The sequence below is a fragment of the Salvelinus alpinus genome, chromosome 27 (assembly GCF_045679555.1).
Source record: "Salvelinus alpinus chromosome 27, SLU_Salpinus.1, whole genome shotgun sequence".
Taxonomy (NCBI): Eukaryota; Metazoa; Chordata; class Actinopteri; order Salmoniformes; family Salmonidae; genus Salvelinus; species Salvelinus alpinus.
In genome coordinates, this window is record NC_092112.1 from 35,767,933 (window position 1) to 35,793,766 (window position 25,834).

Consider the following 25,834-nt stretch of genomic DNA (forward strand, 5'->3'; position numbering starts at 1 on the left):
CGTGAATAAAAACAACCATTTTAGGGGACACGGAAGTAAAACAATTGAGGATACATGAAGATATTACGTTTGTAGTCTTTTTGTGGTTATCCTTAATTCTTTGAAGCATACGGTAAATCACAAGCGCACTACATTTCCCATCAAAGGGTAGGGCAGATTGACCAAGAGACGTCTACTGCTACCGACCAGCTGTATAGCTACATTTCTGAAGGTAATTATTCGTTTATGAGCTTTTAGAGCCATCATTTACTAATTATCCTTTACTCTTCCACAGCCCTGAAATATGTCGATATTTCCCGAGATAGTCATGATAGAACATTTTCCTTTCCCTCTCTGCCTCCCTCAAAAATACCTGCCATCAATCACCACAATCATAGCCTAGCTACAGGCTCACAAGAAGAATACTTACCTGTTGTCTAGCAATCGAAAACCCTAATCTCCATAGTTTTTAGCGGTTAGCTTTCACACAGCTGGCCATGTGAACTACAATTCTAAACCGACGCTGTGTTACAAAAATCAATAATAATCGCTTGTGAAACGTTTTTTAGAAACATGTGGCCCTTGTCTTCCATATCAGCGAGAAATAATCTTTCCAAAAAAACTACACACTTACTATAACTTTACCAGATTTGCACAGATCCATACGCTGTGTGTGCCACCAGATGACAAACTACACTTCATCCCCAGTTAAGTTTACAGGAAACATACACACAGGTGTTCGACGATACCTAATTAGAACAGGTGGTCATCTGTCTTCCGTAAACAAGCACTGTAACATGGAGACATGGCTGTGTGGGAACACTAACCCTAAAAAGGTGTGTAGTAATTTAACTTTTGTTTTTTGTTTTTATTATTTCTAGCTGATATGAAAGATACGTTCCATCTTTCCAAAACCATTCCGCAAACAACGCGGTTTAACGTTCAGAACAAGCTTCGGGACTGTTAACAAAACTTCCCGGCCAGAATATACTATCATCAATAGGCGCTTAAGGTAGTTAGTGTCTATTTTTTCTTTTTACCATGTTTGTCATGAGTGTGCAAATCTAACAATAGTGTCAGAAGCAAAAGTAGCAGGGGAAAACATATCCCAATATATTAGACCTCTGATTATTTAATGAATTAATAAGACAAGGTCTAAGGGAAATCCATAGTGATTGCGGTTGAGATAACTAATGGTCCAATGACTGTACCTGCTAGCAGCATGTGTCCAAAGCTACATACATAATCTATAGACGGTTCTGATTGTTTTTAGATGCACCCCCACCCACCCAAATCAAAATCTACACGAAGAAAAATATTAACGCAACATGTAAAATGTTGGTCCCATGTTTCATGAGCTGAAACAAAAGATTGCAGAAATGTTCCATATGCACAAAAATATTATTTATTTCATATTTTGTGCACACATTTGTTTACATCCCTGTTAGTGAGCATTTCTCCTTTGCCAAGATAATCCATCCACCTGACAAGTGTGGAATATCAAGAAGCTGATTATACAGCATGGTCATTACACAGGTGCACCTTATGCTGTGGAAAATAAAAGGCCACTCTAAAATGTGCAGATTTGTCACACAACACAATGCCACAGATGTCTCAAGTTTTGAGGGAGTGTGCAATTGGTATGCTGACTGCAGGAATGTCCACCAGAGATGTTGCCAAAGAATTTAATGTTAATTTCTCTACCATAAGCCGTCTCAAACATCGTTTTAGAGAATTTGGCAGGACGTCCAACAGGTCTCAACACCGCAGACCATATGTATTGTGTCGTGTGGGCGAGCAGTTTGCTGATGCCAACGTTGTAAACCGAGTGCCCCATGGTGACAGTGGGGTTATGGTATGGGCAGGTATAAGCTATGGACAACGAACAGAATTGCATTTTATTGATGGCAATAAAGAGACCCACGGTCATGCCATTAATTCATCGCTATCACCTCATGTTTCAGCATGATAATGCACAGCATAATGACACAAGGATCTGTACACAATTCCTGGAAACTGAAAATGTCCCAGTTCTTCCTTGGCCTGCATACTCAGACATGTCACCCATTGATCATGTTTGGGATGCTTTGGATCAACGTGTACGACAGCATGTTCCAGTTCCCACCAATATCCAGCAACTTCACACAGCCATTGAAGAGGTGTGGGACAACATTCCACAGGCCACAATGAACAGCCTGATCAACTCTATGCGACGGAGATTTGTCGAGCTGTATGAGGCAAATGGTGGTGACACCAGATACTGACTGGTTATCTGGTCCACTCCTCTACCTTTTTTAAGGTATCTGTGACCAACAAATTCATATTTGTATTCCCAGTCATGTGAAATCCATAGATTAGGGCCTAATGAATTTATTTCAATTGACTGATTTCCTTATATTAACTGTAACTCAGTAAAATCTTTCATTGTTGCATTTATATTCATTTTTTGTTTAGTACAATATGGATGCCAATGTTTTGTTTTTGCTTTGTGCGCACACCTGTCTGGTTGACACCTGTTTCTTGTTAGCTAATGAGTCCCGCAAAACAGGCAGGTGCTGCCCCAGAAGGGTAGTAAAGGAAACGTGTGCGCATTGGTATTCATATTTGATTTTGATTTGGGGAAGGGGGTATCATCTAAAAAGTGGATTTAAGTTTCTTGTTCACTGCTCGGCACCGTAAACAGCGATTCTCCAATCAGAACCATCTACCAATTATGGATGTGGCTTCAGACGCGGGACACAAGCATCTAGCAAGTAGTCATTGGACCAATGATAACATTTTATGGAATTCTATAATGTGAATGGAATTCTACAGTTTTTAAATTAAATGTTTATAGGACAAAGTTACATGTATTTAAGTATGTTTTTGTTGTAGTGGGGACAGTAATGTACATTTGTTTTTACTTTAAAGTAAATATATTTTCATGTTTAGCTCACATAATATAATTTCAAAGTATGCATTAAGGTCTCTATAATGTAATACATTTGCCAAAAACAAATGTAGACATTCATAAATGCATTTCTATAGCTTTTTTACAACGGTAGGGGAGTGCCAATATGGAGGTACAGTGGCTTCAAAACCGTGTCCCCTGGCAGTCATCTAGTGTACATATAAATCATTGCATTAGACCATGAATTATCTGGAACGCAGTCGCTATGGAATGCCCTTAGACCTTGTCTTATTAATTAATGAAATAATTAATCAGAGCTCTAATATATTGGGCTAGTGGAAACAAAGTGCACAGTACATGCTGACACTGACCAAGTGTGTCAGCTACAATCTCAAGAAGCATTTCAGTTAGGCCTCCAGCAGGGATAGGCAACCCTGTTCCTGGAGTGCTGTAGGTACTGACGGATTTTGTTCCAACTAGGCACTACACTTGACCAACTGAGCTTTTGATCAGTTCAATGATTGTCTAAATTCAACACACCTGGTCTTCCAGGTTGGTAAAATCAAAAACACGAATTGCCTGTGGCACTCCAGGACCAGGGCTGTCTACCCCTGACCTACAGGCTAGTGAAAAGACTATATTTGAATATTCTATGACATTTTGGATACAGTAGCGAATTCTGGAGGAAGCCCGGCTGGGACTTGAACCAGCAAGCCTAGCTTCTGTCTGTCCTTATAGAACATAGTCATCGACATGGCCACAGTGGAGAAAGTCGAATGCTTCAAGTTCCTGAAATGGTCCCTTCACACCAACATTGTGGCGAATAAGGAGCAACAGCGCCTCTTCAAACTCAGAAGGCTGAAGAAATTCGGCTTGGCCCCTAAGACCCTCACAAACTTCTACAGATGCACCATTGAGCATTCTGTCGGGCTGTATCATTTACATTTACATTTAAGTCATTTAGCAGATGCTCTTATCCAGAGCGACTTACAAATTGGTGCATTCACCTTATGATATCCAGTGGAACAACCACTTTACAATAGTGCATCTAACTCTTTTAAGGGGGGGGGGGGGGTTAGAAGGATTACTTTATCCTATCCTAGGTATTCCTTAAAGAGGTGGGGTTTCAGGTGTCTCCGGAAGGTGGTGATTGACTCCGCTGACCTGGCGTCGTGAGGGAGTTTGTTCCACCATTGGGGTGCCAGAGCAGCGAACAGTTTTGACTGGGCTGAGCGGGAACTGTACTTCCTCAGAGGTAGGGAGGCGAGCAGGCCAGAGGTGGATGAACGCAGTGCCCTTGTTTCTTGATAAACATGAGTTATCATCTCATGCAACTTCACTGCACACAACCGCAGGGCTCTTCAGAGGGTGGTGGGGTCATCCCAACGCATCCCCGGGGGTCCAGGACATCTACAACACCTTGTGTCACAGGAAGTCCAAGAAGATAATCAAGGACCTCAGCCACTCGAGCCATGACCTGTTCATCTGGCTATCATCTAGCAGGCAAACACAGTACAGGTTCATCAAAGCTGGGACCGAGAGACTGAAAAACAGCTTCTATGTCCATCACTAGCCGACATCCGCCCAGTACACTGCCCTGCACCTTAGACACTGTCACTAGCCAGCTACCACCCGTTACCCTACCCTGTACCTTAGAGACTGCTGCCCTATGTACATAGTCATTGACTATTTTAGTAATGTTTACATAATGTTTATTGTTCTGAAATCATTTCTGTAGTTAGAAACAGATAAGATTAGCATTCCTGCAACATTATGTTGTTGAAATTTTTATTTGATCTCTGAGAAATTACGCTAAATGTTTACTCATTTTATATATACATACTGTATTCTCGACATACAGTAGCTCATCCTATATAACTACTGCTGGGCATACCTTTTCCTACTTATACAGTGCATTCGGAAAGTATTCAGAACCCTTGACTTTTTCCACATTTTGTTAAGTTACTGCCTTATTCTAAAATATATAAAAAATACTCACCAATCTACACACAATACCACATAATGACAAAGTGAAAACAGGTTTTTAGAAATGTTTGTACTTATGGAAATACTTTATTTCAAGCCATGAGGTCGAAGGAATTGTCCGTAGAGCTCCGAGACAGGATTGTGTCGAGGCACAGATCTGGGGAAGGGTACCAAAACATTTCTGCAGCATTGAAGGACCCCAAGAACACAGTGGCCGCCATCATTCTTAAATGGAAGAAGTTTGGAACCACGAAGACTCTCCCTAGAGCTGGCCGCCCGGCCACACTGAGCAATCGGGGGAGAAGGGCCTTGGTCAGGGAGGTGACCAAGAACCCGATGGTCACTCTGACAGAGCTCCAGAGTTCCTCTGTGGATATGGGAGAACCGTCCAGAAGGACAACCATCTCTGCAGCACTCCACCAATCAGGCCTTTATGGTAGAGTGGCCAGACGGAAACCACTCCTCAGTAAAAGGCACATGACAGCCCGCTTGGAGTTTGCCAAAAGGCACCTAAAGACTCTGACCATGAGAAACAAGATTCTCTTGTCTGATGAAACCAACAGTGAACTCTGTGGCCTGAATGCCAAGAGGAGGAAACCTGGAGGAAACCTGGCACCATCCCTATGGTGAAGCGTGGTGGGGATGCTTTTCAGCGGCAGGGACTGGGAGACTAGTCAGGATCGAGGGAAAGATGAACGGAGCAAAGTACAGAGAGATCCTTGATGAAAACCTGCTCCTTTCACCTGCTCCTTCCACCGCACCTTTCAACAGGACAACGACCTTAAGCAAACAGCCAAGACAATGCAGGAGTGGATTTGAGACAAGTCTCTGAATGTCCTTGAGTGGCCCAGCCAGAGTCTGGTCTTGAACCCTATCGAACATCTCTGGAGAGACCTAAAAATAGCTGTGCAGCGATGCTCCCTATCCAACCTGACAAAGTTTGAGAGGATCTGCAGAGAAGAATGGGAGAAACTCCCCAAATACAGGTGTGCCAAGCTTGTAGCATCATACCCAAGAAGACTCGAGGCTGTAATCGCTGTCAAAGGTGCTTCAACAAAGTACTAAGTAAAGGGTCTGAATACTTATGTTAATGTCTAAACCTCTTTTTGCTTTGTCATTATGGGGTATTGTGTGTAGATTGAAGGGAAAAAAACTATTTAATCAATTTTAGAATAAGGCTGTAACGTAACAAAATGTGGAAAGTCAAGGGGTCTGAATACTTTCCGAATGCACTGTATATTGTCCATACTGTCCGTACACAGTATTGTACTGTTAGACACTTACTGCACTGCTGAAGCTAGAAACATAAGCATTTCGCTGCACCTGCTTTAACATCTGCTAATCTGTGTAATGCGACAAATGAACTTAGATTTTTTTAGCCATTAGGCTATGCCAAGAAGTCTCAACTTTCTGATAACATTCCTGGTGTTGTAAAAGACACCTCCCCCTTCTGAAGCACGCCTCTATGTTTAACTACCTCATGTCTCCCATGGATCCAAGGGATGTTTCCGCTGATCTCACTGTAGCACCATCCCACTTCTGAGACTAATGTAGCAAATTCTGGAGGACTCAAACCTGCAGCCTTATGTCTGAAACCGCTTGATATGGTTGCTGTTGTTGTACTAAGGACGCATCCGCAATGGTTGTATAAACAATAGAGATATGATATATCCTTCTGTGGTATAAACAATGTGCAGTAAATGTAACTAACTCTGTTCCAGATGACAAGGGGTAAACCAGATGAGGAGGAATACTGGAACAATTCGAAGTTCAAAGCTTTCACATTTGATGATGAAGATGATGACTTTACCAAGGTAAATAACTTGAAAGTCTTAGGGGTGTCCCAAATGGCACCCTATTCCATATATAATGCCCTGCAAGGTTTTTATAGTAAACTGAAACTAAAACCCATGAAATAAAATAATATACCAACCAGTTTGAACTGGGGGTAGCTGACTTGATTTTTCTTACATACTAAAGTTAACAATCGACCACCGCGGGGTCAATGTGTACAGCTGTCCCAACGCTCTGTCTAACTGTTAATAATCATTGTGTGCAATACAGTTATGGAACCTCAGAAATTCTACTTTTATATCACCCCAAATAGATTTTACAAATACAAAAGATACATGTACTCTGTGGAAATCCCTGGTAAAACCGCTAACAGTAAGTGTATCTTTTGTATTTGTCAAGTCATTTTTGTATGATAATTAAGTTGTGTTCAAGGTTTCCAATGGCAATCAAAGATCAATTGTTTCTTGATAGAGTGTTTCACACTTTACCAAATCACCTCAGCTAATCAAAAGGGATGTGGAATTAGTCATGAGAAGGGCTTACCTAACCTATGACCTGATCCACAGTTAAGGCACGATGTGTTGATGAGGAATTGGTAAACTGTATGGTTGAAAGGAGTGCCTAAAAAGTCTGGCTGCACATCTGACTGGATGATTTGCATAGATAATAACAGAGAGTAGCAACGGCGTAAAGGGGGGGATGCAAATAGTCTGGGTAGCCATTTGATTAGATGTTCAGGAGTCTTATGGCTTGGGGGTAGAAGCTGTTTAGAAGCCGCTTGGACCTTGGCGCTCCGGAACCACTTGCCGTGCGGTAGCAGAAAGAACAGACTATTCCTAGGATGGCTGGAGTCTTTGACATTTTTTAAGGTCTTCCTCTGACACCGCCTGGTCTATAGGTCCTGGATGGCAGGAAGCTTGGCCCCAGTGATGTACTGGGCCGTTCGCACTACCCTCTGTAGTACCTTGCGGTCGGAGGCCGAGCAGTTGCCATAACAGGCAGTGATGCAACCAGTCAGGATGCTCTCGATGGTGCAGCTGTAGAACCTTTTGAGGATCTGAGGACCCATGCCAAATCTTTTCAGTTTCCTGAGGGGGAATAGGTTTTGTCGTGCCCTCTTCACAACTGTCTTGGTGTGCTTGGACCAGGTTCGTTTGTTGGGGATGTGGACACCAAGGAACTTGAAGCTCTCAACCTGCTCCACTACAGCCCCGTCAATGAGAATGTGTGTGTGCTCGGTCCTCCTTGTCCTGTAGTCTACAATCATATCCTTTGTTTTGATCATGTTGAGGGAGAGGTTGTTGTCCTGGCACCACATGGCCAGGTCTCTGACCTCCTCCCTATAGGCTGTCTCGTTGTTGTTGGTGATCAGGCCTACCACTGCTGTGTCATCGGCAAACTTAATGATGGTGTTGAAGTCGTGCCTGGCCGTGCAGTCATGAGTGAACAGGGAGCACAGGAGGGGACTGAGCATGTACCCCTGAGGGGCCCTGTGTTGAGGATCAGCGGTGCGGATGTGTTGTTACCTACCCTTACCACCTGGGGGCGGCCCGTCAGGAAGTCCAGGATCCAGTCGCAGAGGGAGGTGTTTAGTCCCAGGGTCCTTAGCTTATTGATGAGCTTTGAGGGCACTATGGTGTTGAACACTGAGCTGTAGTCAATGAATAGCATTCTCACATAGGTGTTCCTTTTGTCCAGGTGGGAAAGGGCAGTGTGGAGTGCAATAGAGATTGCATCATCTGTGGATCTGATAGGGCGGTATGCAAATTGGAGTGGGTCTAGGGTTTCTGGGATAATGGTGTTGATGTGAGCCATAACCAGCGTTTCAAAGCACTTCATGGCTACAGACGTGAGTGCTATGGGTTGGTAGTCATTTAGGCAGGTTACCTTCGTGTTCTTGGGCACAGGGACTATGGTGGTCTGCTTGAAACATGTTGGTATTACAGACTCGGACAGGGAGAGGTTGAAATTATCAGTGAAGACACTTGCCAGTTGGTCAGTGCATGCTCTGAGTGCACGTCCTGGTAATCCGTCTGGCCCTGAATGTTTACCTGTTTAAAGGTCTTACTCACATCGGTTGCAGAGAGCGTGATCACATAGTCGTTCGGAACAGCTGGTGTTCTCATGCATGTTTCAGTGTTATTTGCCTCGAAGAGAGCATAGAAGTAGTTTAGCTCATCTGGTAGGCTCGTGTCACTGGGCAGCTCTCGGCTGTGCTTCCCTTTGTAGTCTGTAATAGTTTGCAAGCCCTGCCACATCCGATGAGTGTCGGAGCCGGTGTAGTACGATTCGATCTTTGTCCTGTATTGATGCTTTGCCTGTTTGATGGTTCGTCGAAGGGCATAGCGGGATTTCTTATAAGCTTCTGGGTTAGAGTCCCACTTCTTGAAAGCGGCAGCTCCAGCCTTTAGCTCAGTGTGGATGTTGCCTGTATTCCATGGATTCTGGTTGGGGTATGTACGTACGGTCACTGTGGACAACATCATTGATGCACTTGTTGATGAAGCCAATGACTGATGTGGTGTACTCCTTAATGCCATCGGAATAATCCCGGAACATATTCCAGTCTGTGCTAGCAAAACAGTCCTGTAGCTTAGCATCTGCTTCACCCCCCCCCCCCCCCCCCCCCCGGTTGCACATTTAACATGCTGATAGAAATGTGGTAAAACGGATTTGTTTCCCTGCATTAAAGTCCCCGGCCACTAGGAGTGGCTCCTCTGGGTGAGCGTTTTCCTGTTTTCTTATGGCGGAATACAGCTCATTGAGTGCGGTCTTAGTGCCAGCCTCAGTCTGTGGTGTTATGTAGACAGCTACGAAAAATACAGATGAGAACTCTCTAGGTGGATGGTGTGGTCTACAGCTTATCATGAGATACTCTACCTCAAGCGAGCAAAACCTCGAGACTTCCTTAGATATCGTGCACCAGCTGTTGTTTGCAAATATAGATAGTCCGCCACCCCTTGTCTTACCAGACTCTGCTGTTCTATCCTGCCGATACAGTGTATAACCAGCTTATGTTGATGTCGTCGTTCAGCCACGACTCCGTGAAGCATAAGATATTACTGTTTTTAATGTCCCGTTGGTAGTTTAATCTTCCTCGTAGGTCATACATTTTATTTTCAATGATTGCAAGTTAGCTAGTAGATCGGAAGGCAGTGGGGGTTTATTCGATCGCCTACAAATTCTCAGAAGGCAGCCCAACCTCCGCCCTCTTTTGCTCCGTCTTTTCTTCACACAAATGACGGGGATTTGGGCCTGTTCCCGGGAAAGCAGTATGTCCTTCACGTCGGACTCATTAAAGAAAAAAAAAGCTTCTACCAGTTCGTGGTGAGTAATCGCTGTTCTGATGTCCAGAAGTATTTTTGGGTCATAAGAGACAATAGCAGCAACATTATGTTCAAAATAAGTTACAAATAATGCAAAAAAAAAAAAACACAGTCAAATGTCAGCCATCTTCTCGGGCACCATGATATATCATCACAAAACCATTTGATGTTACCAATTATTTTAATGATTACTTCATTGGCAAAGTGGGCAAACTTAGGCAGGAAATGCCAACAATGAACAGTGAGCCATCGTACTCTGCATAAAAAAAACGAATAATGAAAGAAAAGCATTGTAGTAAGTTTGAATTTTGTCAAGTTAGTGTGGGAGAGGTGAAAAAGTAATTGTTATAGATCAATAATGACAAACCTCCAAGTATTGACAACTTAGATGGAAAGCTACTGAGGATGGTAGCTGACTATAGCCACTCCTATCTGTCATATCTTTAATCTGAGCCTAGAGGAAAGTATTTGTCCTCAGGCCTGGAGGGAAGCCAAAGTCATTCCGCTACCCAAGATTAGCAAAGCGGCCTTTACTGGTTCTAACAGCAGACCTATCAGCTTGCTGCCAGCTCTTAGCAAACTGTTGGAAAAAATGTATTGACCAAATACAATGCTATTTCTCTGTAAACAAATTAATAACAGACTTTCAGTATGCTTCTAGAGAAGGGCACTCAACATGTACTGCACTGACACAAATGACTGACTGGTTGAAAGAAATTGATAATAATAAGATTGTGGGAGCTGTACTGTTAGATTTCAGTGCAGCCTTTGATATTATTGATCATAACCTGTTGTTGAGAACTTATGTCTTATGGCTTTTCAACCTCTACCATATCGTGGATTCAGAGCTATCTATCTAATAGAACTCAAAGGGTTTTCTTTAATGGAAGAGTCAAACATGTAAAGTGTGGTGTACCGCAGGGCAGCTCTCTAGGCCTTCTACTCTTTTCTATTTTTACTATTGTTCTGCCACTGGCATTAAACAAAGCCTGTGTGTCCATGTATGCTGATGATTAAACCATATAGACATCAGCTAATGTAGTGACTGAAACCCCTAACAAAGATTTGCAGTCAGTTTTGGAATGGGTGACCTGTAATAAACTGATTCTGAACATCTCTAAATCTAAGAGCATTGTTTTTGGTACAAGTTCTAGACCTCAGCTGAATCTGGTAATGAATGGTGTGGCTGTTGAACAATTTGAGGAGACTAAATTACTTGGTGTTACCTTAGATTGTAAACTGTTATGGTTTAAAACATATAGATTCAATGGTTGTAAAGATGGGGATATATTAATACTATGCATGTCAGTCTCTCTTGGCGAAGAGTTGAGGAAAGACTGACTGGGTCACTAGTTTTTATTTTAAACGTTGTGTTGGACATTCCAAATGGTTTGCATAGTCAACTTACACACAGCACTGACACACACACACACTTACCTCAACAGACATGCCACCAGGGGTCTTTTCACAGTCCCCAGGTCCAGAACAAATTTAAGGAAACGTACAGTATTATACAGAGCCATGACTTCATGGAACTCCCTTCCATGTTATGTAGCGCAAGTGAACAGTAAACCAGGTTTTAAAAAACTAATAAAGTAACACCTCACGGCACAACGCCTCTCCCCCATGTGACCTACTCCCCCATGTGACATTTATACTGACATGTATGTGTAACTCTCTCACACACACGCTACATGTTAATGTTTCTAAATGTATGTCAATTGTAAAGTCTTTTTTTCAGTAATGTCTTTTAGGTTTTGTGTCGGACCCCAGTAAGACTAGCTTTCTCCATTGGCATCGGGCTAATGGGGATCCTAATAAATCAAATCAAAACCATTACCTTATGTATTACTGGCCCCCAGTTGCAAGAACTGACATCCCTAAAAACCAAACTATATAACCCAAATGGCTCCTTGCCTCCCACGCACGCTTTCTGTCCATAATACTAAAATAAAATATATAAAAAAATGTAACTACATTAAAGAAATGTGCAAATCAGGTCTGTAAACTAACTGGAACTAAGCTGGATTGCATATTTTTTGTGTGAAAAACTCATAGAAATAAAACACTAAACCATATAAACCTTGATGCACTACTTTTTTACCGTGGCCTATAGGGGTGGTACTATGTAGGGCAGTGTTGCCCATCTCCGGTCTTCGAGTATCCCCAACAGTACATCTTTTTTTTTCATGGCCCCAGGCCGACAACAAAAATGTGGGCTGTTGGGGGTACTCGAGGGCCTGATTTGGGAAACACTGATGTAGGGAAGGGCTCTCCTAACCTGTTTCTGGAGAGCTAACCTGTAGGATTTCGCTCCAACCCTAGTTGTAACTAACCTGATTCAGCTGATCAACCAGCTAATTATTAGAATTGGTTGCGCTAGATCAGGGTTGGAGTGAACCTACAAGAACTTAGCTCTCCAGGAACAGGGTTGGAGAGCCCGATGTACGGAATACGATGCTATTTGGGACGCAATACTTTTATGCCAGGCAGTTGGCCAATCCTCTTCTTTAAACTACTGAGTATGCAGGCTTTTGCTCCAGCACACTTGATTCTATTAATCAGCTGCACATCAAACCGGTGTGTTTGAGCAGGGCTTGAGCAGAAGCCTACAAATCCTAAAGATCTTCAAGAGGAGGGTTAGCCACCTCTTATGTATGTTACATTTGGATACTTTAACTAGCTTACCCTATCACACAAGGGTAGGACACCAAAGAAAGACAATGGTGGAAACTTTTAGCAAATGTCAACATGGAAACATGGCCAGCGGCTGGGTATGTGGCATCTGAAGTTTGGAAACATACTTGCTCACATTGGACTGTCAAGGTACAGAAATGTAGTGTGAACATAAACATGTTTTTTCTATTTCTAATGTATTTAAGCTAAAGGAATCCAAGCGGGCTGTGAACAGTATCCGCAGCCTGGTAGAGGAAGAGGATGAAGAAGATGATGTGGAGAAGGTCAGCTGGAGTGGAGAGCCTGTTGGAAGTAAGAGAACTGTCCATCATCAGTTTTTTCTCTGTACTGAAAGTGCACTATATTGAAAACTTGACTGCTGAGTGACATACATTTTGGGGGATTGTATTAACCGTAGACTAATGAACAAAATATTAAAAGCTTTTTAAGTGAACTATTCTTTTAAAAAGGTGCAGTCTGTGTGTTCTCTTTCCTGTAAAAAAAAAAAAAAAAAGTTGCTTGCTGACAATTAATGGGTCTTTGCAAGTGCCAAGATGAGAAGATGAGGTTGGTGCAGTCATTGGTGTAAACCGAAAAATGAAAAGTGCTACAATAGAAATATACATTGAGTGTATACAAAACATTATGAACACCTGCTCTTTCCATTATATAGACTGACCTGGTGAATCCAGGTGAAAGCTATGATCCATTATTAATCCACTTCAATCAGTGTAAATGAAGGGGAGGACACACGTTAAATAAGGATTTTTAATCCTTGAGACAATTGAGACATGGATTGTGTATGCAACTCAATATTTAGAATCTCCATGATCTCGCCATCACGGTTGACAACTCCATTGTGTCCTCCTCCCAGAGTGCTAAGAACCTTGGCGTGATCCTGGACAACACCCTGTCGTTCTCAACTAACATCAAGGCGGTGACCCGTTCCTGTAGGTTCATGCTCTACAACATTCGCAGAGTACGACCCTGCCTCACGCAGGAAGCGGCGCAGGTCCTAATCCAGGCACTTGTCATCTCCCGTCTGGATTACTGCAACTCGCTGTTGGCTGGGCTCCCTGCCTGTGCCATTAAACCCCTACAACTCATCCAGAACGCCGCAGCCCGTCTGGTGTTCAACTTTCCCAAGTTCTCTCACGTCACCCCGCTCCTCCGCTCTCTCCACTGGCTTCCAGTTGAAGCTCGCATCCGCTACAAGACCATGGTGCTTGCCTACGGAGCTGTGAGGGGAACGGCACCTCCGTACCTTCAGGCTCTGATCAGGCCCTACACCCAAACAAGGGCACTGCGTTCATCCACCTCTGGCCTGCTCGCCTCCCTACCTCTGAGGAAGTACAGTTCCCGCTCAGCCCAGTCAAAACTGTTCGCTGCTCTGGCACCCCAATGGTGGAACAAACTCCCTCACGACGCCAGGTCAGCGGAGTCAATCACCACCTTCCGGAGACACCTGAAACCCCACCTCTTTAAGGAATACCTAGGATAGGATAAAGTAATCCTTCTAACCCCCCCCCCCCCTTAAAAGAGTTAGATGCACTATTGTAAAGTGGTTGTTCCACTGGATATCATAAGGTGAATGCACCAATTTGTAAGTCGCTCTGGATAAGAGCGTCTGCTAAATGACTTAAATGTAAATGTAAATGTAGAAGGTGTTCTTAATGTTTTGAACTCAATGTATTTTCCTAAATGAAGCAACAGACACTATGTGTGTTTATAATTTAGGTTGATTCTTTGTAATTTGGTTCGTTGCCACAAGGGAAACAGAAAACGAATGGACTGTACCTTTTTAAGTTTTGTGATAAGTTCACTTAGGACCAGTACGTTTGCTAGTAACTTGAATGGTTCTGGGCCTAAATGTTGTAAGTTGTGGCCTTAAATGTTGATGTTCCCTCAGGTATCTCGTGGTCGGTCAAGGAGACAGAATCCAGCATTCGCTCCACAGGAGAGGTGCGGGACCAGAGCTTCCCCAAAATCCACACTGCCCCTTCGTTGCCCAAGAATAGTTCTGGCTACTCCTTAAGCTCCTTATTCAAAGGTACAACTCAGTCCACCTCTTGACAGGTTTTTAAGGCCATTCTCGTTGGGTGTATTTAGATTGGAAGTGTTGTGTTGTGGGTCGATTTTTGAGTTTGGGATAACCGATCTTGTGACCGTTGCATTCGACCCAATCAAAATGGGTTCGCTTCATTCTGTCAAACAGATTTGCCCTCGGTACAGTTTTGAATCTATAAGAAACACCAATGAGCTCTAGCTATACACTAACCATTGTCCCTAGTTTTGCACATTCTCAATGCGAATACTAATGTCAACATAAGTATTTCCTTATCAATTAACACACACTCTCTCATTTTTTAGGAAAGGCCAAAACTGGGAGCTTCCAGTCCTTCTCTGAGTGTGGGTAACATTTTAGCGAGAGTTGTTACTCCATTTCTGCCATATGTGTGTGAAAATTGCTATTTTGAAAAGCGTGGTTCTCAACTTTTCTAGTATTTTATAGCTTTCGGTGATCCATCCATCCGAAATTACGCCCCGGAACTTCGGAAACCAAAATCTGAATACAAGGTAAGATATGTTTTATGTTACACATAATCAGTATATTTCAGAGCACTCTGAAGAGTTGTTCCACAAACTGAACTAACTGTTATTAACATCACTAATACTGTATTTACTGGACTGTCGTTGGTCTATTAATGATGACGTCATCTTGTTGTGGCAGGACTACGTCAGTGACTGGACCCCTGAGGAGACTGTGAAGAGGATGCAGCAGGGAAAGGTAGGATCAATGGTGTAAAATCAACATTTATTTGTCTTCAAACTGACTGTAAATTGTAAGCTGACTGTTGTTATGCCTACTGTTAGTCACTTTGGATAAAAGTGTCTGCTAAATTGCATACAGTTTATTAGGTTGTTATTATCATCGGTTTTATAATGCTCCAGTAAATACTCTGCTTTATGTATTTAACAATTCTATGGACTGTGATATAATATTAATATTGTATTATTCTAACTCAGTCCATGATTGTATTTTCTCATAGGTCTACTCTTTGGAGAAGTTCCGCTCCTTACAGGACAAACTGCTGCTACTGGACGAGGCTGTGAATGCACATGATGGAAACGTCATCACTGCGGTACGATTTGATTTGACTCTAGTTGAAAGAAAACATCATTTTTATTACAATGAACAAAAATATAAACGCAACATGCAACAATTTCAAAGATTTTACCGACTTACAGTTCATTTAAGGAAATCAGTCAATTGAAATACATTCATTAGGCCCTAATCTATGGATATCACATGACTGGGAACACAGATATGTATCTGTTGGTCACATATACTTTTTTTTAAAGTTATGAGCGTTGATCAGAAAACCAGTCAGTATCTGGAGTGACCACCTTTTGCCTCATGCAGCGCGACACATCTCCTTCGCATAGAGTGGATCAGGCTGTTGATTGTGGCCTGTGAACTGTTGTCCCACTCCTCTTCAATGGCTGTGTGAAGTTGCTGGATGTTGGCGGGAACTGGAACACGCTGTTGTACACGTCGATCCAGAGCATCCCAAACATGGAAGAACTGGGACATTTTCAGCTTCAAGGAATTGTGTACAGATCCTTTCGACATGGGGCCGTGCATAATCATGCTGAAACATGAGGTGATGGCGGCAGATGAATGGCACGACAATGGGCAATCTTTTCACGGTATCTCTGTGCATTCAAATTGCCATTGATAAAATGCAATTGGGTTTGTTGTCCGTAGCTTATGCCTGCCCATACCATAACCCCACCGCCACCGTGGGGCACTCTGTTCACAACGTTGACATCAGCAAACTGATCTCCCACACGACACCATATACTCTGTCTGCCATCTGCCCGATACAGTTGAAACCGGGATTCATCCGTGAAGAGCACACTTCTCCAGCGTGCTAGTGGCCATCGACGGTGAGCATCTGCCCACTGAAGTCGGTTACGCTGAAATGCAGTCAGGTCAAGACCCTGGTGAGGATGATAAGCATGCAGATGAGCTTCCCTGAGACTGTTTCGGACAGTTGTGAGGCCAGTTGGACGTACTGCCATATTCTCTAAAATGATGTTGGAGATGGCTTATGGTAGAGGAATGAATATTCAATTCTCTGGCAACAGTTCTGATTGACTGTAGTCAGCATGCCAATTGCAAGCTCCCTCAACTTGAGACATATGTGGCATTGTGTTGTGTGATAAAACTGCACATTTTAGAGTGGCCTTTTATTGTACCCAGCACAAGGTGCACCTGTGTAATGATCATGCTGTTTAATCAGCTTCACGATATGCCACACCTGTCAGGTGGATTGATTATTTTGGCAAAAGAGAAATGCTCACTATCAGGGATGTAAACAAATTGGTGCACCACATTTTAGAGAAATAAGCTTTTTGTCCGCGTGGAACATTTCTGGGATCTTTTATTTCAGCTCATGAAACATGGTACCAACACTTTACATGTTGCGTTTATATTTTTGTTCAGTATACTTATACTGTTCTGTAACCTCTCATTGCAGGTTTTAATATATTTAAAGAAGTCATTAAGTAAAGGTAAGGTTTTTAATCCGTTTTTTTATTTTTTTATTAGATTGAACTTTTTTTTACCTCACTCTATTCTGGTTGAGTTACCAGGAATTTACGCCAGTGCAAATTTTGCACCTTTTATTTTTCTATTTTCTTCGTCTTCTACATTTAGTTCTACCTTTTTTATTTATTATTCCCAGGTGTTGAAAATGTATGCATGCTGACAAAAGCATCTGTTAAATGGCATATACTATTCCTTTAGAACAATAACAGTTGCAAACTTTGGATGTTGCAAAAGTTAAGTGCACATGGCAAATATTCTGCAAATAATGACAGTTCACTGTGTTTCTGTGCAGAGATTCTCTTCCGGGAGTTGATAACAAGAGAAATAGCTCTTAGTCATTATATCCACTACCTGAAGGAAATAGGAGAACAGAAGCTTTTGGTGGAGCTTTTCAAGTGAGTAACAATTCACTAAAATACAGTGTATTCGGGAAAGTCTTAAGACCCCTTGACTTTTTCCACATTTTGTTATGTTACAGCCTTATTCTAAAATGGATTCATTATTTTTTCTCATCAATATACACACAATACCCCATAAGGAGAAAGTGAAAACAAGTTTTTGGAAATTTTTGCAAATGTATTAAAAGAAAAAACAGAAATATCGAGACAGGATTGTGTCGAGGCACAGATCTGGGGAAGGGTGCCAAAAAATATCTCCAACATTGAAGGTCCCCAAGAATACAGTGGCCACCATCATTCTTAAATGGAAGAATTTTGGAACCACCAAGACTCTTCCTACAGCTGGCTGCCCGGCCAAGGTGAGCAATTGGGGGAGAAGGGCCTTGGTCCGGGAGGTGACCAAGAACCTGATGGTCAGTCTGACAGAGCTCTAGAGTCCTTTCTGGTAGAGTGGTCAGACGGAAGCCACTCTTCAGTAAAAGGCACATGACAGCCCGCTTGGAGTTTGCCAAAAGGCACCTAAAGACTTTCAGACCATGAGAAACAAGATTCTCTGGTCTGATGAAACCAAGATTGATCTCTTTGGCCTGAATGCCAAGCGTCATGTCTGGAGGAAACCTGGCACCATCCCTACGGTGAAGCGTGGGGGTGGCAGCATCATGCTGTGGGGATGTATTTCAGCGGCAGGGACTGGGAGACTAGTCAGGATCAAGGCAAAGATGAACGGAACAAAGTACAGAGAGATCCTTGATGAAAACCTGCTCCAGAGCGCCCCAAACTGTGGTGAAGGTTCACCTTCAACAGGACAACGACCTTAAGCACACAGCCAAGACAACGCAGGAGTGGCTTCGGTACAAGTCTCTGAATGTCCTTGAGTGGCCCATCCAAAGCCCGGATTTGAACCCGATCTAACATCTCTGGAGAGACCTGAAAATAGCTGTGCAGTGACGCTCCCCATCCAACCTGACAGAGCTTGGGAGGATCTGCAGAGAAGAATGGGAGAATCTCCCCAAATACAGTTGTGCCAAGTTTGTAGCGTCATATCCAAGACTCAAGGCTGTAATCGCTGCCAAAGGTGCTTCAACAAAGTACTGAGTAAAGGGTCTGAATACTTATGTAAATGTGATATTGAAAAAATATATATATATACATTTGCAAACATTTCTAAAAACCAAAAGGCAGTTTTTGCTTTGTCATTATGGGGTGTTGTGTGTAGATTGATGAGTGGGGGAAAAAATCAATTGTAATCAATTTTAGAATAAGGCTGTAATGAATACTTTCCGAATGCACTGTATCCTTTAAGCCATAAGATTGTATCAATGTAGTTGTCATGTAACCTTGTTGGACTGGTTTTTACCGCTCCTGTTCAAGGAGTGTAGCATCTGAGTTGTGTTTATAAGGCACCAAAGGAAATAAAACAGACTGAAACAGGGAGGGACTGTCAGGATTTGTCCATTTTAAGAATTATTTTGCAAAAGATTTTAAATATTTTCCATTGTGTACCCAAATGATGGTACTGTGTGGTCAACTTGCTACTTGTATGCAGGCATTCTGATCAGTCCTCTTTTCTCTCGTGTCATCAAGGTCCCTGGACAGAACAGAAGACATGGCGGTATGTACTTCTCATGAACTGCCAAGCCATTCTGGGGGGGGACAGTTACCTCAAAAGTCTAATTCAGTTACATTTCAGTCCATCCTAAAATGTGTCAAACAAGTGCAGGGGCAGCACATTTGAGTTGAAATAACCTAACATAGCAGGTGTAAAATAAATGCATGAGCAGGGTCTCCACATCTGGTTTTCAGGGGAAAAGGAAGCTCGGTTGAAGATACTGTATCCCTGAAAACTGTCTGTGACACCGCTGACGGTGGAGTTGAAATGAACAATACAGATTGTGCCTTTTTAATGCTCTGCACTCATTGGTTGTTGATGGTTTTAAATCTCAATCCACCTTCCTCTGTTTCCATCTCCATATTCAGCTCATGCAGTACAGAGATCACCTCAACATCAGAGACGAGAACAAGAGGAGGGACTTTCTGAAGAACTGCCTCAGGTAAAGATCCACTCCACATTACCTCACGTCTCAGGGTCGTGTTCATTAGGCACAAAACGGAAGAATTCGTACAGACACAGGAAGGCACTACATGACCGCGTCCAAAAAGAAGTGCTGATTTTCGTTTTCTGTTGCAAAATGTTTTCCGTTGCGTACCCTAAGGAACAGAACCAAGGTAAAGAATCCAAAGTTTTCTCTCATGAACAGCATCTTTTTCTTTTCCCGTTTTCTGCCACATTTTGATATTGTTGACTGGGGTGTTTTTAAATCATACAAGGTCGTACAAACCTTTTCCTGAAGTAAGGTCATTTAACACATTTGAATGTTACCTACTCCTGGAGTCAGAGATACTACACAGCAGGATTAGCTTTGGAGAACAGCGTTACTAACTAGCACCATGGACTTTGTTGCAGTCTCCCCTTCTCACCAGACGATGCCACTCACGTTCAAGACCACTACACACTCCTGGAAAGGCAGATTATCATCGAGGTGAGAAACCGCTGCTATTTTTTAAACATACTCGACTGAAGAACACCAATGGCTGAATCTTGCTCATGGTACAGTAGTAACATTTTATTTTGCGCTTTAAATAAAATCTTGTTTGAAATCTGTTAAAAAGCATGGCGCACTAATATGGTCGTCATAAGGTTTCAATGTGTAATTTGGGAGAACAGTTTCGCCACAGATACCTACGCTATGACATATTTTGTCATAAGCTCGATCATTGCATAATATGTCAAATCCTATGTCATGTTTGACATGTTTATGTAGGCTTTAAAACCAAACATTCCAAACCTTCCCTTCTCTGTTTCTCCAGGCTAACCATACGTCATATCAAGCCATGCTTATGACAGCTTTATGTAGGTTTTAAAACCAAAAATTCCATGTGTTCCCCGTTCAGGCTAACGACAAACAGGTGGAGAGTAGCGGCCAGGCGGACATCTTTAAGAAATACCCGCGGAAAGCCTCCATCCTCAACATGCCCATCATCACTACTCTCTATTACTCCTGCTTCTACCATTATGGGGAGTCTGATGTGAGTTCTGGAACTGAAGTGGCCCTCAAACCTGGTCCTGGAGAACCACAGGGTGTGCAGGCTTTTGTTCCAGTACGAGCAAGTGCTCCAGATTTGGCATGATGATAAGTTGATCAGGTGAATGTGGTGTTAGTCCTGTTAGGGCTGGACTGGAGCCAGAGCTGGCACACCCTGTAGCGCTCAGGTTTGATGACCACTGTGCTACGGAGACAGTTTTTTTCTGACTGTAATTCTCTATTGCGACCACAAGATGGAGACAGAGATTGTCAGTCACCTGGCTGTAGTAGGGAACCTAGTGTTAATCAGTGTTGATGTAAAAATGCATTAATCTGTGCATTAATCTATCAATCTTTTATATTATACATATTGCCATTATATCCAAACATTTAATAATTAGTCTTGTTTTTAATTGAAATAACATTATGGTTGGAGTTGATTAAGGTCTGTTTGTGCGTGTGTGCCTGTATGTGTATGTGCCTGGGTCTGTATCTGTGTCTGTGTGCACAACATCAACTAACTAGCCCAGTCTCTCCCACAGGGCACGTTCAGCAGTCCAGCCAACATACGGAAGACCTTCAGGGTAAGAGAGAGAGAGAGAAGCTCGGACTACACATTAGTATTTGTCTGTCCATTTTGTTTTGTCTTTATTACTAGGTAAATGTGTCTGGCTTGAGTCACTGTTGTGAATCTTTTCGTTAAACAATATTCTGGCTCCGTTTGCAATGAGACCATATGAATATTTTTGTTATTCATGCCAATCCATCTGTCCAACTATTTTAAGACCTTCATTGAGCTGAAGTTGTCAGAAAGACATCGATTTGCCTTCAACCCTATTTCCCAACAGAGTTAAGGGAAAATGTGTGTTTCCAGGTTAAACAACATTCAATGATTGTAATAACTCCCAAGTTTTGTCATCATCCAGATTTCAGATAAACAGTTTCTCCTCACATGTCTGGGTGCGAGGGCGAAGCTGAAAGCCTGGTTCGATGTGGACGCTCTGTTCACCACCAAGAACTGGCTGGGCTACACCAAGAAGAGGTCTCCCATTGGCTTCCATAGAATAGTGGACATCCTTCAGAAAAACAACGCACCAGTACAGGTAGGTAGGACAACTACAGCTGCACTTCCCCAGTCTGAACACCAGGTGGTACTGTGTTTTTAAAATCACCTGAAATAAGCACTGGTCTCTATTTCCATTGTTTTCAGTATTCTGCAGATATATTGGGTGTGGCACATTACATGCAATGCAGTTGAATTGGACAATTCAAAATGCCATAAGCATAATAGCTCAAATTAAACCAGAAAATGGCACTAAATAGAATTTAATTCATAGCTAGATGCTGTGTGTTTTCGTTTTTTGGGATTACACTGACTGTTATGCCACATCATGCAGATGTGTTGCCACATTTCTTTTAGTCGCTCATCCGTCTCTTTCTGTCCCTCTTCTCCTTTCTACTCCTAGGTGTTGCAGGATTACGTAAACCTGGTTGAAGACGCGGAGCAGAAGATCAGTTTGGCGCAGAAGTATAAGTGTCACGACGTCATCATCAATGTGAGACATCTGACAGACACACATGTTATAGCTCGATGTAGGAATCACCCCTAACCACAGATCTAGGATCAGATTATGCAATCCCATATCCTAACCTTAACCCTTAGAGTCATAGAAAAATGGGCTGACCCTGGATCAGTGGTTAGAGGTAATTTCTACCAACTTCCATGTTTTAAAGCACTATAATGAGTATTGATTATCTATTTATTTTTTATTTCAACCTTTTTTTTAACCAGGCAAGTCAAATTCCTATGTAGAACTACATCCTATGTCTCTAGCACTACTGTTACAGTATTTTGACATAACTTACATTGGTAACAGTACTGCAGTTTAATACTATGCCTACAATGCCTAGTGCGCAAGAACTCGAACAATTGTGGCAAATGATATCATTGACAGTACGGATAACATTTAATCTCTTATACTGGCATCACATGCTATTTATCATTATGTGGCATGATGATTGATTGGCGGTTCCTTTGCCCAATCAGACGTACAGGGACCTGAAGGACCGGCAGCAGTTGATTGTGTACCGGGGGAAGGTGGAGAGAGGCTCATCGGAGTACAGGAAGATCGAGGAAATCCTCAGCAACTCGGTAAAATAGGCTCTGGGGGGGAAGTTTCCCCTAGGTACAGATCTAGGATCTGCTTCCCCTCCTCCAATCTTACCCTTAACCATTAGTGTGGGAAATGCACCCTACACTGTAAGATAGGGGTCATCACCACAAGTCGGCTTCAGTCACATAATCTGAGAGCTTTTCTGTTACGCCAGCGGTCACTAACCCTGGCCCTGGAGAGCTAAAGTGTGTGCAGGCTTTTGCTCCAGCCCATCACTAACACACTTGAGTTTACAAATATGTTACTCAAAAAAACTCAATGAGGTCAATCAGTGGTATAAGTATCCGAGTTGAAAGAAAAAGCCATACACCCTTTAGGTCTCCAGGGTCAGAGTCAATGACCAATGAGTTACCCTGTACACTGGAGGGCAGACGTGTACCGGCTTTTGTTCCAGCCCTGCACTAACACCCCCGATTCGGCTAATTAAAATCTTGATTAGCAGTTCGTATCAGGTGGTATAGGGCGAAGCTGGAAAGTACAGCCTATACGTATAGTGACCCTCCCAGGTCCAGAAGTGAAGAACACTTATAGGTGTTATTACGACACAAATACAACACAATTTGGCCCTAAGGAGACAGAAAATCAACAATTAAAGTTGCTTTGATTGTAAAGCGCGAGGACATTAAGCAAAATGACTTCTTTCAACACCCAACAATACAAGACTCCTTTGCATCAAAGGGTTTCTTGAGAACAATATTGTGCAGTAGATTGCCTAACTATGTGCAACATCCTGCATTTCCCATGTGAATTGGGTCATTTTCATTGTGGCACACAACTGAAACGTTTTTTAAACGTTTTGCAATACAAAAATATCCAGGTAGCCCCTCCCTGTTTCAGTCTGTTTTTCTTCAATTTGGTGCCTAATGAAAACAAACCTGTCTGAAAGTGTCACGTCTCTAGCAAGACGGGAAGTCTGCTTGTGTAAGGAAGTGGTGAGGATCAGATAAGGTGCAAATTTAGTCTCTCGTCTGTTCCTCTTGTAATGATAAATATGACAATCATAAGAGGATGGCTCATAATAAGACAGTGTGATGATGTGTCTACTTCAACTGAAGTGGCTGGTCATTGTCAGTTTTAAGTGGAAGGCTAAAATTGACAGCCCTATTTCCTTATGGGGCATCCACTGTTGTGTAACACAATCTGTTTTCTCAGTCTGGTTGTGTTTTTATGGAAAGACAGTAGTTCCTCTTCAACCTTGGTTCCTTTCTGTGTTGATACTCATGGCCAGACAATGTATTTAACCTTCTAAAACACTTCCACTTCTCTTTTGTACATCTCAACAGAACTACACTTGTGCATGGTCAAATCTGAGTTATGTAATCAGATTAGTCATGTTGAAGGGACATTTTCACACACCCATATTCTCCAGCCTATTCTAAACTGCATTATAGTCAAGACTAATGATAATTTGGTCTTGGGACATGATCACTTGAATTGTGGGCTGGGTGGTCTAGCCTAGGGTTTCCCAAACTTTAGACAGGCAGCCCAATTCTGATCTGTTTCCACTAATTGGTATTTTGACCAATCACATCAGATCTTTTCACATCAGATCTTTTGCAGAGATGTATGTATGTATTACGTAGTAATAAAGTAAAGTAACTATCTTCGAAGTGTTTTCATTTCTCAATTATAAAACCGATATGGATGAAAATACCCTCAAATAAAAGGTGACATTCTGATCTGTCGCCTCATATAAAAATGCTGATCTCAAATCCAAAATGTTGGAGTATAGAGCCAAATTAAAAGTTTAAGCATCACTGTCCAAATAAATATGTTGGGGAGTGTATATTTTTTTTAAATATATAAAAATAAGTTTGAGTCACAGAGTGACTTCCAGGGATGCAATGGCGGACTAGTTTGTCACTCCGATGCACTCTGTGTGAACTTTTTGCATTTATTTGTCAAATTATCCTATAAAACTGTGTTATCCACTTCGAAAAGTGAACTAAACCCTTGGTCTGAGCAAACTGGTCTGAGCGTGGCAGGCAAGCTTCGAAAACAAAATAAGTTAGAGTCACAGTATTTAGTCCCAGCTCTAGTCCAGAAGAATTCATCCAATGGTAATCAAGTTTGATGAAATCACATTTTTAGTTGTCCATTAAATAATTAGATCTGTCTCTGGATTTATTCAATCAGAATCTGTGAAACAATTAGATAGTTGTTTTATATCAAATCATAATTCAACATGGTTAAAGTCAGAGTTTTATCATCACTAACAGGACTTTGGCTCTTTTCTTGCAGCAAATCCGATGGAAAAACTGACATCCATTGCTAGAAGACTATGACAACACTGCTTCAAATGGACATTTCAAACTATTTGTTTCAGATGAGACATGATGTGTGGGACAAATTATTTTAAAGTAACGGCTCCTGGAGTGAAGATGCAGTTGACGGTTTGACTGCAAGACGAAGTTCACCTTCCATACTTTGTTAGCTCTGGTCCATGGCATTAGTTTGCATTGCTCCACTAACCGTTAGTAGAGGAACACACACTAACGCCCTGGACCAGAGCTAACTTTAAGTGTGACAGCCTAGGAGAGAGCAGGTGGCCATACGAATGAATGAGCCAAAACCTTCCATTTTCATGACTTTTTTTTTGGTTTGCAGTCTTGTGTAATGCTTGCTCGACGTGCGTATCCATCTTTTTGCCAACCCTGTTAGCTGTGCTCTTTACACAAGCCGAAGCAGAAGGTGCAACAGCGGTAGGAAAAGTCTGAACAACAGTATATAGACATGTATTCCTCTGACCCCCTGATCTACTTTATGTTTTTATAAACATGAAAATAAAACTTTAAGAACGGCTGAAACACGTTCTTGACTTGCAACTGTGGTGGTACCTACATTTTAGAGCTCATTTACCTTTTTGGTGTACCATTTATTTATTTTTTTAATCTAATTCGTTGTTTTTTTTCA

General features: G+C 42.2%; 1 protein-coding gene across 3 annotated transcripts; it reads left to right on the forward strand.

Annotated features, from left to right (window-relative positions):
• Positions 1-94: 94 nt before the first annotated feature.
• vipas39 (VPS33B interacting protein, apical-basolateral polarity regulator, spe-39 homolog) lies at positions 95-25,746 on the forward strand. Of its 3 annotated transcripts, XM_071370468.1 has the most exons (20): positions 165-211; positions 861-991; positions 6,577-6,669; positions 12,858-12,963; positions 14,561-14,701; positions 15,022-15,060; positions 15,164-15,228; positions 15,383-15,439; positions 15,702-15,794; positions 17,196-17,229; positions 17,559-17,661; positions 19,249-19,276; positions 19,642-19,715; positions 20,129-20,204; positions 20,617-20,751; positions 21,290-21,331; positions 21,674-21,850; positions 22,214-22,303; positions 22,795-22,899; positions 25,163-25,746. In XM_071370468.1, exons 3-20 carry the CDS (start codon positions 6,577-6,579, stop codon positions 25,181-25,183), a joined length of 1,479 nt encoding a protein of 492 aa, XP_071226569.1. In that variant the 5' UTR covers positions 165-211; positions 861-991; the 3' UTR covers positions 25,184-25,746. The 3 variants fall into 3 exon arrangements, with proteins under 3 accessions (XP_071226568.1, XP_071226569.1, XP_071226566.1); XM_071370467.1 differs by lacking the exon at positions 861-991 and having other exon boundaries at positions 95-211; XM_071370465.1 differs by lacking the exons at positions 165-211; positions 861-991 and adding an exon at positions 735-815.
• The last annotated feature ends 88 nt before the right edge of the window (positions 25,747-25,834 follow it).

Coding starts and splice junctions, on each gene's coding strand:
- vipas39 (XM_071370465.1), top strand. CDS start 777: ATGGAGACATGGCTGTGTGGGAACACTAACCCTAAAAAG. Junction 12,964..14,560: donor GAGTGGAGAGCCTGTTGGAA/GTAAGAGAACTG, acceptor ATGTTCCCTCAG/GTATCTCGTGGTCGGTCAAG. Junction 20,752..21,289: donor ACCATTATGGGGAGTCTGAT/GTGAGTTCTGGA, acceptor TCTCTCCCACAG/GGCACGTTCAGCAGTCCAGC.